General features: G+C 36.9%; 1 protein-coding gene across 4 annotated transcripts in view; it reads left to right on the forward strand.

Moving 5' to 3' along the window:
- Positions 1 to 17050, forward strand: part of ADGB (androglobin) — a 153765-nt gene that overhangs the window by 55734 nt on the left and 80981 nt on the right. For 3 of the 4 annotated variants that reach the window (XM_087865567.1, XM_087865568.1, XM_087865569.1), the window contains exons 9-12: positions 1636 to 1770; positions 3651 to 3745; positions 11390 to 11564; positions 14882 to 14972. In XM_087865567.1, the coding sequence (XP_087721693.1) occupies positions 1636 to 1770; positions 3651 to 3745; positions 11390 to 11564; positions 14882 to 14972 (496 nt within the window). The remainder of the gene's footprint in view (positions 1 to 1635; positions 1771 to 3650; positions 3746 to 11389; positions 11565 to 14881; positions 14973 to 17050) is intronic. The other variant, XM_045805294.2, reaches the window with a different exon arrangement.

Here is a 17050-nt window from a genome sequence, read left to right on the forward strand (position 1 = left end):
CATAAATGCTCTACAGTTGTTGCTGAATTTAATGATTATTTATTGTCATTATTGCTTACTAAGTGTTGTGAAAATAATTAAGATCCTATCTTTCTAGGATTTTAGAACTAGTAATCTTGTTTACTAGATGTTAGTTATTATTTCATATTTTGCTGTCTTTAAAAATCAAGGGCAACTACATATTTTGATGATACTGAAGTAGTATAGTGTTAACATAAGAAGAGACATTGTCAATTTCCGTCACACGCACGTCCTTATATGTTATATGTAGACTGGAATGGAGCAAAACTGCAAAGGGGGAAGTTGTCGTAGTTTGTCTCCCCGCCCCCCACCAAGGAAATGCAAAATAGACACAGTATGGATCATGATTTGCTGACCGTTTATTGTAAGGTAGAAATTCAAATTTGAAAATAAAATAATTTCAAGTTATTTTACAAAGTGTAGGATCTTAAACTGAGAAATATATTGAATAATTATTTTATATTTTCTAAAATATTTCATATAGCTATGTGTATAAATAATCATGTTTTATAGTAAAGTAGAATTAAATATACTAGAATAGACTCAGCTTTTTTATATACCTTGAAAGCATCTATAATGATCTTTCAAATATTTGCTTTATAAAATCTTATATTTTGCCCAAATTATTCCTTATCAAGATCTTACCTACCAGCATTTCCCACGCAGAAATTCTTACTATTAATGTTCCTCAAGAATTTACCAAGAACAAGTGTATGAGTGATATCTGCCTATCATAAGCCCTTCTTTAAATGACCTAATGTGCATTATTTTATGAAAGAAAGCAGAACAAGAAGGCCGATTAAATTTGTTTTACCTAGTATATCTCAAATTAATTTGAACTTAGAAACCTTTTTTCATGTCTCACAAATTAACATATGTTCATCCATCCATTCAGATATACTATTTGCTGAGTAGAATACCAATAAATGTTCCACGAATTAATGATAATCTGGTGAACAAAATCAGATATGGAACTTATCTGCTAGTGCTTATGATCTAGTGAGAGAGACTAACATTAATTTTAATTTTAAAAACCATAACCATATACTTGAAGGAAAATACAGAAAACTATAGGAGTTCATACTTAGTCTAGGCATCAGGGAAGAATTCCCTAAGGAATTTGGGCTATGTTTGCAAAGATGAGAGGGATTTCTTGAGGAAGATGAGGGAATGTGGAGAGGGCATTTTTGGTGAAAAAACAGCAGATAGACATCTTATGATGGCAGTAGGAGGAATGAGAAAACTAGCCTCACTCTAAAATGAGAAAATTATCTTAAAATTATATATAATATATAAAATTATATATTAATATACATGAAGTGAATTATATTCAAATGATCATCTCCATTTAATAAAAAAATGTGTAGCCAATAACCAATAATTCTTCATGTTTTTGGCAGTACATTGTCAATTTTCAAAGTTTTCTCTTGCTTTATTTTGATGTTTCTAATTAGAGGTGAGTAGTGTTTCGGGAAATTTGTGGTTATTGTTTTACATTTAAATAACACTATTGTTTTGGCTTTCTTTTCAACATAATAACTGAATAAGCAATATAGTTTGAGATTTTGTAGTTAAAAGATTTGTCATATATAATTTTTAATATGTTAAAAAAAGCAGATGTAAAAGACGTTGGGAAGAAGAAGAGTAAAAATGGAGAAAAAGAAAAGGAAAAAGAAAAATTCAAATGGTCACTGCATGCTTCAAGACCCTCATCAGATGTACAGTACTCACTGCAGTCTCTGTCGGATTGTAAGCTTCAGTATGCTAGAATAATCACTATGTTAGCTGTTTCCTAAAGTTGGGAAACTGTGGAGTTTACAGAGTTGGAATACAACTTTGTCATCCAAAAGTGTTTTACCTGTTTAGACATGTCTGAATAAACGTGCTCAAGTTTGCCCATAATTGTTAAACTCTCAAATCCGTATGCACATGGGGGCAAAGTCTTACATGTGAGACAGAAGTCAAGGTTGCAAATTCTTATGGTACAAGAGTCACAGAAGTGTTTGCATGGAGGAGGACATATACTAATAAATGTACATGTTATGTATTAACATATAACAAATAATCTATTATATATTGTTATATATAGTATAACATATAAAATATATTACATAAAATACAATATATATTATACGGTACATATTGTATAATATCCATAGATATTAATGTATAATTATATAAACTATATAAATACAAAACATAATTACATATTAGTGTATATAAATATATATTAGTATATGTCTTACTCTGTATAAATTAACTATATATATGTATATACATATTGTGTGTGTGTATATAAATATATATGTGTATATATATACACATATATATGTATATATATACACATATATATGTGTGTGTGTATATATATATATATACACACATATATATGTATATATATACACATATATATATGTGTGTGTGTATATATATATATATATATGCCTGGATTCAGGTCTCTGCTCCATGAAAAATATACAAAGTTTAATTTTAATTTTTATTTTTTAAAAAGATTTTATTTATTTATTTGAGAGAGAAAGAGTGAGAGAGAGAACACAAGCTGGGGGAGAGGCTGAGGGAGAGAAAGAAGCAGACTCCCCACTGAGCAGGGAGCCCAATGCAGGGCTCGATTCCAGGACCCTGGGATGATGACCTAAGCCAAAGGCAGATGCTTAACCGACTGAGCCACCCAGGGGCTCCAAAGTTTAATTTTTAAATGTAAAAATATGTTTTCATAAGTTTGATATTTTTTACATTTTAATCTATTCTAGATAGATCCTGGTTCATAACTAACATATTTTGTGGCTCTAAAAATATTATTCTTTAATAAATATCTAATACAGTTCAGTATTAGTGTTTGAATTTGTAAAGGAATAAAACAAACTTTTTAATTACAAATAAAGACAATAGAGGAAAATAAATTATACCATTTTAGCCAGAATCTTTAAAGAACAAAAGCATACTGAATCAAATATACTAATTTCAGGTCTATTAAGAAACATGTGAAAAAATGAGTGATATTCAGAAACATTAAATATTAAGTAAGCCATACTGTACACCTGAAACTAATATAACACTGTATGCTAACTATCCTGGAAATAAATAAATAGATAAATAAATAAATAGTAATTTCCTGGCCAAATACATATATAAACAGCAATTCAAACTAAGTTACTGACTTAGTTTTCCTTCTTCATGGAAGGATTAGTTTATGCTTTCTTTCTTCTTGAAATGATAGAAAGTTCTGGACTTCTTTAAATTCAAAATAAGTTTTTATCTATGAAAGCTAAAAAAATTTCAATTTTAAAATCATTCCCTTTGAACATTATCATTTGTAAACTAGTCTAAGTGACACTAATAATAGAGCTTTTCTAATAACTTTTTTTATAGTGACATTAAATGATTTCTTAAGCAATTAAATGGTATTATGGTGAAGGTAAAACTAATGAGATGTTCTATAAAATAGATGCATAAGTGAGATTTAACATTTATTAAATACGTTTACGGTCATTTACCTATTTTTCACACACAAAGATATTCTCATTAAGGAATTCGAACACTCTGGAATGACATACTGATGGACCCATTCAGCTAGAATTTCCATGACACAATATATGTTCTTTTCACAGGTTCTTCAGCAACGCAGTCTCCTCACATGGTTGTATATGCTACCTTTACACCCCTCTATTTGTTTGAAAAAAAGATCTTTTCATTAGAAAAAATGGTAAGCACTCAAAGCCAAGAAGCATAGTACCATTTATGGGGTGTGTGTGTTTGGGTGACAGAGAGAGAGCGGGAGGTAAGAGGGAGAGAGAGTGATATTATTTGTTGTCCTATAAGGCATACCAAAATTTAATTAAAATGCTATTCCTGGATTTCAGTCTACTTATCTTTAAAAAATTAGATACTTGAACATAGGGACACGGAACATTCAAAATTATCTTAGATGATTGCAATAGTTCCTTGTTAAAAAAATGTAGACTCGTGTATTATTATCATTTTTTTCCATTCAAAGCAAAAGAAAAGGCATATGAGTTATATATTTCAGTAAGAATCATGTAAACATATCTAAATAATAGTAAATTACCTTTCTATAAACAGTTCATAAATATTTTCTTAACATAACTTGATTTAAATGAGCTCACCTCCACAGTTGGTAAACTATTATAACCTCCTTGTAATCTTTAGATAATACACACACACAAATATGTTAATTGATTTTTTTCTTATAAGTCTAACAATTTAGAGAAAATTTAGAAAATATACACAAAAGCATTGAAATTAAAATATTCATAGTATAAATATCTAGACATAGACAATGCTAACATTCTGGGATCTATCCTTTGATTTTTTTCTTCTGTACATATATTCTGTTTGTATATATATATTTATATACACACACACACACATATATATGCTGTTTTACACAGTGGAATTAAATTTTATGAATTTATTAAATTGTGAAAGCCAGCTTTTTCACTTGACACTATATCATTAGTTTTTTCCCATGATGTTAAATATTTGACCACATAATATTTAGTAGTGGCATGGTATGTATGGGTTTCCCATCATTTTAAAATATCTATCTATCTATCTAAGTAAATTCATAACCCCTTTACCCATTTCTCCCACCCTCCACCTTCTGCCTCTGACAACTCTACCAATCTGTTCTCTGTTTCTGAGCTTGCTTTGTTTTAGATTCCACATATGAGAGATCATATGGTATTTGTCTTTCTCTGACTTATTTCACTCAGCATAATGCTCTTGAGGTCCATCTATGTTGTCACAAATGGAAAGATTTCATTCTTTTCATGGCTGAATAATATTCCATCATTCTGTTTTCTTTTTGCTGCTCTAATAGGGTGTGTTCCACTGCCTTGTCTCTGAGTTGACTGATCCTTTCTTCTGCTTCTTCTAGTCTGTTGTCTATTTCCATCTTTTTGTTGAAGTTCTCACTGTGTTCATCCATTTTTCTCCCCAGTTCAGTGAGCATTTTTATGACCACTACCCTGAACTTTTTATCAGACAAATTACTTATCTCCCTTTTATTAAGGTTTTTCTCTGAGTTTTTATCTTGTTTTCTTGCTCTTTTTTTTTTTGGAACATACTCCTCTGTTCTTCATCTTGCTTAATTCTATTAGTTTCTACAGTTGATCAAACAACCATCTCTCCCAGTCTTGAAGGAGTGGCTCCATGGAGTAGATGAAGCTTGTCATTCACCCCTGCCTCGGTTCTGGTTGTCTCCTAAACCTTTGTGCTTGTCTGGGCAGAAGCTATTATATTTTTAATAGCTTCCGGTCAGTGAGGATGTACTAAGACCTGTCAGCGTCCTTAAGGGGAGGATCTTAACATTTAGATTCAGGCAGTTTGGAAGCCAGACCTATAAGCAGCAGCTTTTAAAATGCAAATATACACAGTCCTGGGCTCACAAGTGCCCAGGTTCTCTATTGGTGTCCCCTGCTTGGCAGCCACAAAAAGTTGGGGCTCCAAATGACCAAAAAGCCCTTTTCTGAGATCCTGGCGAGCTGCAACGAGGCAGAGGGACAGTGCCAAGATGGTGTCCACAGCCTGCACTCCTGAGAGCAAGGAACTCCATAGTTCACTAGGTGTGTGCCAAACCTGACGTCCCTGAAGCCTGCCTCAGGCTGACGCTCCAGGACAAGCCGAGAGTCCTCCTTCACAGAAAGACTGGGGGTATGGCTCACTTTGCTGTCTGCACAGTGCCCTGGGGGTGGCAGCCTGCCAAGGACTGTCTCTCCAATTGCCACAGTCCCGTGGCACCCAGGAATGCAAGCTCCCCCTTGCTACCAGAGCCAGACAATCAAGAGACTTCCTCTGAGTGGAAGCTGCAAAAATCGGGGTGCCAGACGTAAAAGCCAGGGCAACAGCCATGTGTAAATCTCCCCTCCAGGAGACATGGTACTCTGGAGTGTGGTAGAGGGAAAGCACAGAGTGCTTGGCCTCCGAGGTCTCTGGAATGGTCGCAGTCAGTCCCATGATGTGTGTTTAATTAGAAATCTGCCCCTCGGGCTGCAGCCAGGATTACTTAATAGGCCTCCTCCACGGAGAGACTGCACTCCTGGAACTGCTGCCTCTTGTTGTGCCCACGGGGGTGGCAGCTGGTTAACGACTCTTCCTCCATCGGTTACAGTCTGGTGGGACCCACAAGCGTAAGTTCCGCTGGCTGGAGAGGCGTCCCCTGGAGGCAGTCGAAAAATCAGGGCGCCAGACGGGAATATGAGCTCCTTTCTGGGTGTCCCTAATTCTTATAGTCCCATAGGACCCGGAACGCAAGTTCCCCTGGCCTCCAGAGCCAGGCAGTCAAGAGGCATTCCCTGCATGGCAGCTACAAAGATCAGGCATCAGAGGCTTATGAAAAGCTTCCTTCCGGGAGATACTGGTGTTCTGGAGCAGGGAAAAGGGAGAGTGAGAAGCCGCCCCCCACCCCCTAGGTTCCTGGAGAATGTTCCAGCAGGCACCTACGTGTGTGTGTGTGTGTGTGTGTGTGTGTGTGTGTGTGTGTGTGTGAGAAATAAGCTGCCAGCCCCTCAGGACGAGGCTTTGACACAAGCAGGTGGGTTCACTTTGGGTGCAATCGGCCAGACTTTCATTGGATATAAAAATCACTTTTCTCCTTCCCTTTGTAAAGGGTAAAGTCTACCAGGTTACTTGCTCTTCACTCTACTTAGACAAACACAATATTGTATTTGGAGCTTACCAAATCCTACCCCGTTGGGGGACTCCTAGACATCTAGCACTTTGGTTATAGAATTCCATATGCTCTGAAATCACTGCATTTAAAGTAGGAGAAGACTAGATGGGGTAGTAATATAAACATAAATGTTCAGTGGGTTCGTTAAAAACAGCTGGATATTAAAAATTCAATGAAAACTTGGTCGAAGTGTAAATAATTCAATTGGCTGCTTATTGCACTTTACTGTGCAGTATATTTACCTTCTAGATGATTTGCCCAGGCTGCATAATGTTATCACTCCCTCTTCCTCTTTTCCCCCTCCTCCTTCCTCCAGCCCCTCCTCCTCCACCTCCTCCTCCCTTTCCTCCTCCTTTGTCCTTTTTGAATAGAAACCATTTCTTGATGTGAAAGTCTGCCATTTAACAGGGGTAATACTGTCAAGATGACAGTGCATAATGTGCCATTATGGATGTAGAGATAGTGGCAGTTTCTCTGATTTTAATTCAAAGTTAATTAACTTTAGGCAATGACTAAAGTTAATGGCAAGTGTGCTTCCTTGGCCTCCTAGCAATTTAAGCCTCTGATTAAGATTTGAGCTGGTCATCCATCTTAGCGCTTAGTTTTTTAAAAAGGAAACCTTTCTGTGGCTCTGGCCTAGCCCTTGTTTTAAGTATTCCAGAGATCTAACACCACGCACAGCAAAACGACCTGAGCCGTGCTTTGTGGGGTGCCATGGCCTCTTAATGGGAAGTACTTAAACACTTTTTTAAAACTACAAAATGTGAGAATGGGATGAATACATCACACACACACACACACCACAAAATAATCCATCTGAATGCTTGGCTGTCCTACTGAGAAATTAATATTTAAACACAAAGTTAGTTTTGAATTTAAAGGACAAAAAAGATCACCTGTTTGTTGTTAATTCAACACATATCTATTGATTATCTATTATGTGCTAAACTGGTAACGAGCAAGACTAACAAAACTCCCTCCTTATAAAACTCAGAAACTAATGAAGAAGACAGAGAAGCCAACAATAGTAATAAAGTTAGGAAATTGGTATAACAGAGCTCATACAAGGCATCTGGCATATGGTGGAAATAGTATTGAAATAATGTGTGTTGGATGAGTGACCAAATGAATGAGTGAGTGAACGAGCAGAAAAATGAATATGGCGATATAGCCGCAAAACATCTTTCTGTCTAATGGTTGACTAAGCAAGTCTTCCCAAAGGAAGAAGAGTTTAAGTGATGGCCTTAAGAAGTTAGCTTAATAAATAGAAAAAAGTGTGCTCAAAGCAGAGGAATGTTTTTGTTGGCAAGTCTGGAGATGAAGGAGAGCTCACTGGGTTCAGAGAAGTACTGGAACTTGAGCACATAGCGAGGGGAGAAGACTCAGAGGCAGCTTGAGATGTGGGAGGGAGTCAGGACTTAGAGTGTTATAAATCCTTCCTCTGGGGGTTGAAAATGGCTTAAGGGACCCAGAGGTTCAGGAATTAGCCCAATGTCTGTAACAGCAGTTAAATGAACTATTTCACCCATCTCCCCACCCACCTCCCATCTCGTACCCATCAGTTTGTTCTCTATATTTAAGAGTCTGTTTCTTTGGTGAAATAGATGACAGAGATTAAGGAGCACACTTGTCGTGGTAAGCACTGGGTGAATTGTTGAATCGCTATATTGTACACCTGAAACTAATATCAAATAATAAATGAACTTCAAGGCTATAATGAACTGGCTAGAGTCTCACGGCCTCCCTAATTTACCTGCTGATTCTTTTACATTAGCTATGAGGCTAATCTGGTTCTCCTGGTCAAATCAGAATATGAGATACAATGTTTTAAAGATAAATCAACAGAAAAAGACTTTGTATTCTAATGGAATTTTGTTAAATGCAGTACATTGCTTAAAATTATAGCCCCAAAGACAATGAGACCAATATGTAAAATAAAGTCAATACCTTACATTTCTTGAAAGAACTAGTCCAGAATACAAGAAAAAGAAAACTTGGAAAGGAACAAGATGGCAGGAATTACCCCATTTTCTTGTTCTTGGATATTCTAAATAGTTTTAGTTTTATTTAAATAAGTAATCTGCAAGTTCTAAGAAAGCCACCCACGTGCTCAAACTCCTACTTTTGGACTGTTTGAGGCATGTCTGGCTGGCTCAGTTGGTAGAGCATGTGAGTCTTGATCTCAGGGTTGTGAGTTCCAGCCCCACCTTGGGGCAAGAGTTTATTTAAAAGAGAAAGAAAGAAAGAAAAGAAAGAAAAGAAAAGAAAAGAAAAGAAAAGAAAAGAAAAGAAAAGAAAAGAAAAGAAAAGAAAGAAAAGAAAAGAAGGAAGGAAGGAAGGAAGGAAGGAAGGAAGGAAGGAAGGAAGGAAGGAAGGAAAGAAAGGGAAAGAAAGAAAGAAAGATGGGCCAGAGGAGTGAAAGGGCCTTTTGGGCAAAGAAACTTCTAATACAAGTCTATACATGAAATATTCCAAAATATTTCTTGAGTGCCTACTCAGGGTTTCACCTGAGTGAGAATTTACCATCCTAAATCTCTTTTTGCCCTTAACTCTAATCTAAGAAAATTTGAAGCCCTTTAACAAAGTTCCTCAACATCAAACTGTAACTATTATCCGAAGCATTACTTTTCATCATTCAGAAGTATCTTGAAGTATGTTAGAATTAAATGAAGTGTGAGGAATCGGCTTACTTACTTTAAATCCAGTTCGTACTTCTGTGGATTATTCAAACAATACAATAGGTGTTAAGACTATGCTTAATTATTTGACATAAAACCTTACATTTTCAGATGCTTTAAATAATTTTATTTTCTGATGCTTTATGGCTCCAAAAAGAGTAAAGAATCTACATATCTGGTTGTCGTTATAAGAAGGATTTGAGATATGTAGACAAAATTTGATGAATAATAAACTATCTGGAAATGATTCAGTTTATAAATACAACTTTGGGCATGGCTTCTATTTTGGAGAGGAAGTATACATTTTATAGTGTACTTTTTTTGGTTACTATCCTGAGGCATTGTCTTATTGAATAACATCAATAAATGCTCCCATAAGTTCCCGTTTTGAGTGATGGGAAACTTTTAAACTTGGCGGGGTAAAAGTTGTAGAAAAAGGTTTAGACTTTAGAACATTTATGAGAAAACATTTTAAAGCCATTATAAGGCATAAAGTCAGAGGTTTCCAGATTTTATTTTTAAGAAATTGCTAACATTCACAAAAGGGATAAAGGGGATGTAAGAACTTCCTCGGCTTTTTTTTTTTTTTTTTTTAAGTGGGTTCCACACCCAGTGTAGGATGTGAACTCCCAACCCTGAAATCAAGACTGGAGCAGAGATCAAGAGTGGGACGCTTAACTGACTGAGCCACTCAGGCGCCCCTCCTCTGCTTTTTAATTAGGTCTTTCCCCCCCTTGAACATTGAATCACTTTCCTCTTTATTCTGCATATTTATAACACCTTTAAGTGGTTTTTCTGGACTCAGTAGTGCACTGATTAGCTCCTTCCAATTATTAATTAATTTTACAGTCATTAGTTAATTCCTGGATTGAGAAAGAACTATTTTATCTCATAGACACCCCACCTGTCTTGCTCCTTCTGGAAGTATAGACTGAAATGTACAGAAACAGGAGGGCAAGGCATGTTCTGGCTGAGGCAATAATTTGCAATAGTCTAATAGGTGGATTTCTGGTCCTAATTTAAATGACTGTTTTATAAATTTACATTTTCAAGCATTGCTATTTGCAGAGAAATCGATGATGCCAAATCACTAGGAAGAAAAATAGTTATTGGCAAAACTGACTTAAATGTACTTATTTTACTTTAAATGTTTCAACATTTAGACTGTGAATGCCAGAATTTGCTACAGAATATATCACTTTAACTCTCACAGACTTTTTGATTTCTTATGGCATATTTCAGCCATCAGTTAGTAACTGAAGTTCTCCTTAAACATAATTCTGAATTGTTCCAAAGCAAAATACTAGCTTCAGGAGATCTGAACGGTCGCATAGGGGAAGCATCTTCCTGGAGAATTACTTGATTTGGCAGGATTTAGGGCAGCCTTTCTTCTCTGGCTTTCTGTGACTGGCTCCATTGTCCAGAGAGATCCTGGGGATTTCCCGTGGGAGGGCCCCCATTTGAGGGTGAGGGCATAGCTACAACAGACACGGCAACCACTTACCGCAACATTGACCTGACCCACTAAGCGGTGGACTTTTTTTTTTTTTTTAATACTACGTAGCAGTTGCTGGTGACTAAACAAACAGAGAAACAAACAAAAACTTCACATATTAAGCACTCTTATCAAAGTTTTAACTTACTAATAATGGTTGATTGATTTTGGACCAAAACTGATGTGCTAAGATTTTTTTTTTTTTCCCCAATCTCAGAGGATCTTAAACTTTTAGAACTGAAAAGTGCCTTCTAGTTCTAGTCTCTCATTTTGTAAATAAGTAAATGGGGCCCTCAGAAACATAAAAACATGAAGAGAAATACAAATGGTCATAGTGCCTATGTTAGGGGGTGGAAATATGGGTTATTTTTCCTTTATTACCACTTCATTGTGGTAACAGTATTTTTGTAATGACAAAAAGTGGTTTGTTTAAATGCACAAGGCATTGCATGTATCCTTTTAAAATGTGCCTTCTGCCCGTAGGCTAATTCTGCAGAGAAGCTGAGAGAATACGGCCTTTCCCACATCTGTAGCCATCCCGTGCTGGTCACTAGGACGAGGTCTTGCCCCCTCATAGCACCTCCGAAATCACCTCCCGTACCTGCCTGGAAACTCTTTCGTCAAAAGAAGGAAACCGTTATAACAGATGAAGCTCAAGGTATGGCTCCTGTTGTCTGAAAATCTAAGGAGGCTTTCTCTGCACGAAGGTCTAACAGTTTCATTTGAAATGGAAGATGTGTATCAAGGCAAACCACCCAACGTTACACCCAAAGCCTATGTTCAATTTTATGTCTAAATTCTACGTCTTTAAAGGATTAATTCTCCACATTTCAGAAGCTGAGCAGTTTGGTTCACATCTGAACTGACCAGCTATATCCAGGCCATTCTTTGGGTGAGGATATTAGTTATTATTGTGATAGAAAATGGTTTGTAGCAAATAATAGAAAAAATGTAAATACGTATTTAAGCCACTGGTGTGAAATCACTCCAGAGTGCCCTGTAGAACATCGTCTTTGAAGTAACTAATTTATATTTAGAATAGAAACTGACCTTTGTTTAGAATATGGGAATGGGACTTCTGCCCTGGACTGGCTCCTATGTGAATGTTGTCCTAAGCCACTATGAATGGCTGTTGGTCTAGAAATAAAGTGGTTCCCGTGGCTTGGGGGGGGGGGGGGGACTGTGCCCACCTGGCTCGTAATCTCAGTTCGCTTCTAACTTCCTCACAATCCAGGTCTCATCCTTTACTCCTTCAATGTTTTTTCTCTCCAAGTCTTCATTCTTTTTTTTTTTTTTTTAAAGATTTTATTTATTTATTCGACAGAGATAGAGACAGCCAGCGAGAGAGGGAACACAAGCAGGGGGAGTGGGAGAGGGAGAAGCAGGCTCATAGCGGAGGAGCCTGATGTGGGGCTTGATCCCATAACGCCGGGATCACGCCCTGAGCCGAAGGCAGATGCTTAATCGCTGCGCCACCCAGGCCCCCCTCTCCAAGTCTTCATTCTTAACTCCATTTTTCCGTGAGCACCAAGTTGGAATGGCAACAGAAATGAGCGAGGGCATTAATTAAAAAATCAATTTTAATGCAGAAGCATGAATCTGAGAAGATGGGATTTTAAAAAGAAGAATAAAAACCCTAATAATTTAAAAATTCTGGCCTGGCAGAATAGCTCACCATTTGTGTTTAGTTAGTTTGTACCGTGTTTCTGTACCTCATTTAGAGCTCGCAGCTTCTCAGAAAGGATGATAAAGAATTGGCGTGTCACGGATTATTTTTCTGTATATACACCTGTATGCCTGTGGGTATATATATCTTTCTCATTCCAAAAACCTTCAATTGTCTTTGTTCAAAAAAGCTTTAAAAAAAAAACTTTTGTGTTTGTTTCCTTGCTTTTGCAATTTCTCCCTTTATCTTTGCTGATTGCTCATTGTTTCATAATTGTATTTATCCAGCAACAGTATATCACATTCTAGAGGTTATTGCCTTAGGGGCTGTGTGCACAGGTCTGTTACCCGAATGAGCAATGAAGGCAAAGCCACAAAGAACACACCTAGCACCAGTTTACTGATGGCATCGTGTAAAGCTCAGGAGTATGCTTTAAACCTTTGGTCCCATGCAGCAAGGCTTACACCCTCTCTTGGGGGTGATTGCTGGGGTTCCTGCTACCAGGTCAAGTGTGGTTAATCCTTCATCACAGGTTTGGTTACGATGTAAGACCTAAGTCTGGGTGGTGCTTAGGATCCTAAAACTGCCATGGCCACATAGATTGGAATATTTACCTGTTCCCTGCCTCCTGCTTCCAACCATAATTTGCATGTTTTTAAAATACAAATTACACCTTTAACCATGTAATTTTCCCCACATTTGCTTTTTGCCTGCATGATACAAACACTGTAGCTGGTAGCAAAGATTTTCTAGCACAACATGTTATATCTTTGCCATAAAAACAAAGATTAAAGAAATATCTAGCTTGGATGGAAAAAGAAATGGTCAATTCATTTTTTTTTTTAATTGGTCTATGTGCCTCTCTCTCTCTTGCTTGATTATTTCATTACATCCTTGGAGCTTCTGCAGTGAGCTGCCAGTGCTACCAACAGGAACTTTCCAGTTTTTATTCCTCCTCCCCACCCTCCTTCCCTCCCTCCCGTCTATCCTCTTTCCTGTTCTGTCTTTCTGAACCAAAGATCAGCATTCACATGATGCTTGAAAGAAAATCTTTCGCTTTTAAATGCTATGTTTCAGTTCAACGTGTAGAGCCACACTTAAAACAGTTGCTCATTCAGAACATCAAAGAATAGTTGAATGAAGGGGAAAAAATTGAACCTGCAGACCTTTCCTGATTTCACTACTGATTGTAGTATAATTCTAGGTAAGTGATGGCTCTATTGGAAACTGGGGAAGAAAATCTAAACTTGGTGGGATTCCATAACTGTGGTATACCACCTCAAGGCTCACCCTGTAATTGTCCTTCTTCTATCTATTGGGCTTAATATTTAAGGTGAAAATTAACAGGAATTAACAGGAAAATTAACGGGAAGGGAAAGAGAGAGAGATCATTTTAGAAGTTACCATGGAGCAAGCAAAGTTATGTACTTGTGTCAAAGCTTCACTTTTTTTTCCCCCTCCAATAGTTATCCTTTCCACTGTTGGAGGAGCTTTTGTGAAAACAATCATCTCTTATGTTTAATTTCAGTGATCACCCTGCTGTGTTTGGGCTCTGTGCCATAGCCATTGAGAATTTCTTCCTCGCAGATCAGTTTCAGTCCCGTAGGAGTATCCGCAAAGCCTTTCTTGATCCACTGCTTCTCGTCTACCCATGACCTTTGCTTTGTTACATTTTCTGTCCTAATACTATCATCTCAAGGTATTACTCTGCATTTCCTCTTCATGTTTCAGCAACTGTGTTGCAGAGGTTAACTAAAAGAACACAGTTTTTAGTGAAAAACGTTTAAAGAAGTAGCAGTGAGGGATGCCTGGGTGGCTCAGTCATTAAGCATCTGCCTTCGGCTCAGGTCATGATCCCAGAGTCCTGGGATCAAGTCCCATATCGGGCTCCCTGCTCAGCGGGGAGCCTGCTTCTCCCTCTGCTTGCCGCTCCCTCTGCTTGTGCTCTCTCTTTCTCTCTCTCTGTCAATTAAATAAAAAAAAATCTTAAAAAAAAAAACAAAAACAAAGTAGCAGTGAATGTCCAGTAGTAACAAGGAGACATTGCTAACTTTCTCCCTTGAGACTTGACTGCTTCACATTGTAAGTCCGGAAAGCAACTGAGAAGTAGACTTTAAACATCTAATATTGGCAGGATCTATAAGGCCTTTCAATACAAAACCTACGTATCCCAGTACATTCTTATTTCCCTCTTCTGAAATCTGCTGGATAAATAGTTAATATAATCCAGTAGGACAATAGGTGTTAAGTTATGCATTTAAATCTTGGAAGACTAAAAAAAGGTACACCACACCACCTGTTTCTTTCAGAATTAGTAATAAAGAAGCCTGAACAATATCTCGAAATTTCAAGTCCATTTTTGAATTATAGGATGAGTCCATTTACAATTCCAACAGAAACGTAAGTATGGAACGTTCTTTCCCACAAAAACATCTTGTTGACAAATGAAGTATTTTGTGAGTTGCGTGGTTAGAAACGTATGCTTTGGTGACAGATGCACTAAAGTTTGTATCACTGCAGTGATTACAGGAAAACAATATTCTTAGATTCTTTTTCACAGTAATAAGTAGATAAGATAAATTCTGAATAGGTTAAAATAAAGCGTAACTATGCCTGGCTTTACAGCTTTCGCTACTGTTTTAGAAGAGTAAAGTACTTTGTTTTACTTAAACATGAGCACGAACGAGTGCTTTTGGTTATTATCTGATAATGAAATCATAAGAGCAGAGGATTGTCATAGAGAGATGAAGTGTGTCACTCTCAGAGGGGAAAAACCCTAAATAGAACAACAAAGACAATCAAGAAGTAAAAGGAGGAAGAGGAGAAATCCAAATATACTAATGTTTAAATATGGCAAAAGGGATAGAAAGAAAGACTATTATCCTGGATCTAAAATTTCTAATGAGTTCAGAGAAGTGAACAGGAAGTCCACAAACAGCAAAAAGGAGAAGAATTAGTGAGTGATATGAGTGGAGGATATGATTATACCACTAAAATTGTGCTAATTTGTTATGCAGTGATCAGTAACTAATACATGGATATATACATATGTCAAAGATGATCAAATTTATAGTCTGAATTTGTGCAGTTAATTATACGTCAATTATCCATCCATAACATTGCAATGCATAAGAATAAATAATACTATGTAAAATGGTTTTAAAAATCAAGTAGGGGTTCTAGGAATTCAAGAATTCAAGACTGCAGCAATGACTGAAAGTAAGAATTTGGTGGATGTGTTTCATCAGAGATTAGCTACAATAAAAAAGACAACTGGCAAAATGGAAAATACATCAGAGATAATATCCAGACTGAAAGATGAAGACCAAACATAAATAAATAAACGAGGCAAAGTACAATAAAAACAAATGGGACAAGTTGAAAAAGACGAACATACTTGCAAGTGGGTCTCAGAAATAGAGGATAGAGAGACAGGGGGAATAATCACAAACTAAAACTATAATGGCAAATATCCCAAAAGAAAAAAAAAAATCAAGAATCAGGAAGTTCTGACATCAAGAAATGTAAACACAAAGAGAACTGCAACTAGACACACCCACGTAAAACCGAAGACACATGGGGTACAGTGATATGTGGGTATAGTCAAAGTACTGCCTCACTAACCAACATGGATGAACGCCACGCACAAAAATATCAGACCAAAGAAGTCTGGTATAAAAAGTACATGGGTTGCTTTTAATTATTCTAACAGACATTATGCAAAGAAAAATAAAAAGCAATCCATGGTATTGGAAGTCATGATGGTGGATTTCTGCAGTGAGGAGGACTGGCCGTGCTGGGGAGACACTCGGCAGGGCTCATGGGGTGCTGGCAACATTAGAATCCCATGATCTGAATAGTGGTGACGTGGCCGTGCTTCTTTTGAGATTTTTCAGCAAGTTTTACATTTCTGCTTTGGTCCTTTGTTGAATGTCTTTTAAAATTAAGTAAAACGTCATAAAACATTTTGAATGGCTTACATTATAGGTCACACAAGGACCATTAGCTGCGGGTGAGCCTTCTTTGGACATAGTAAGGTCCATGACAGAAATGTCAGCTGATGAAGAAAAGCAACTGGAGATCAGAAGTCAGTTCACTGCATTGTTCTACTTTTAGAGCCTCTCTACATCACAGCCAGTTAATTGACATTGTATGAACTCTATTTAAGTTGAAAATATTAGAGAGATTCTTCAAAACATTTACCATCAAGGCTCCTGTCAGTTCTATGCACCAACAACTGACCACCGAGAAGTGGGTTGGGAGGGACCCCGAGGCAGTGCTCCTCTAGAGAGTCCTTGGCAGTTAGTAATGTCAAGCCTTGAGGGACAGCTTTATCAACCGAAAAGACAGTTTGCTGCTACCTTGATTTCAAAAATTGGTTACTGTTACAAATTTGTAAATCTAGTTTTCCTCAAACTTTGGTTTTAACTTTTCATAAAATCTTATTTTATGCCTGCATCTATTAATATCCATAAAAG

This window comes from Ursus americanus, chromosome 11 (genome assembly GCF_024610735.1).
Source record: "Ursus americanus isolate L20-20 chromosome 11, mUrsAme1.1.p, whole genome shotgun sequence".
In the NCBI taxonomy this organism is placed as follows: Eukaryota; Metazoa; Chordata; class Mammalia; order Carnivora; family Ursidae; genus Ursus; species Ursus americanus.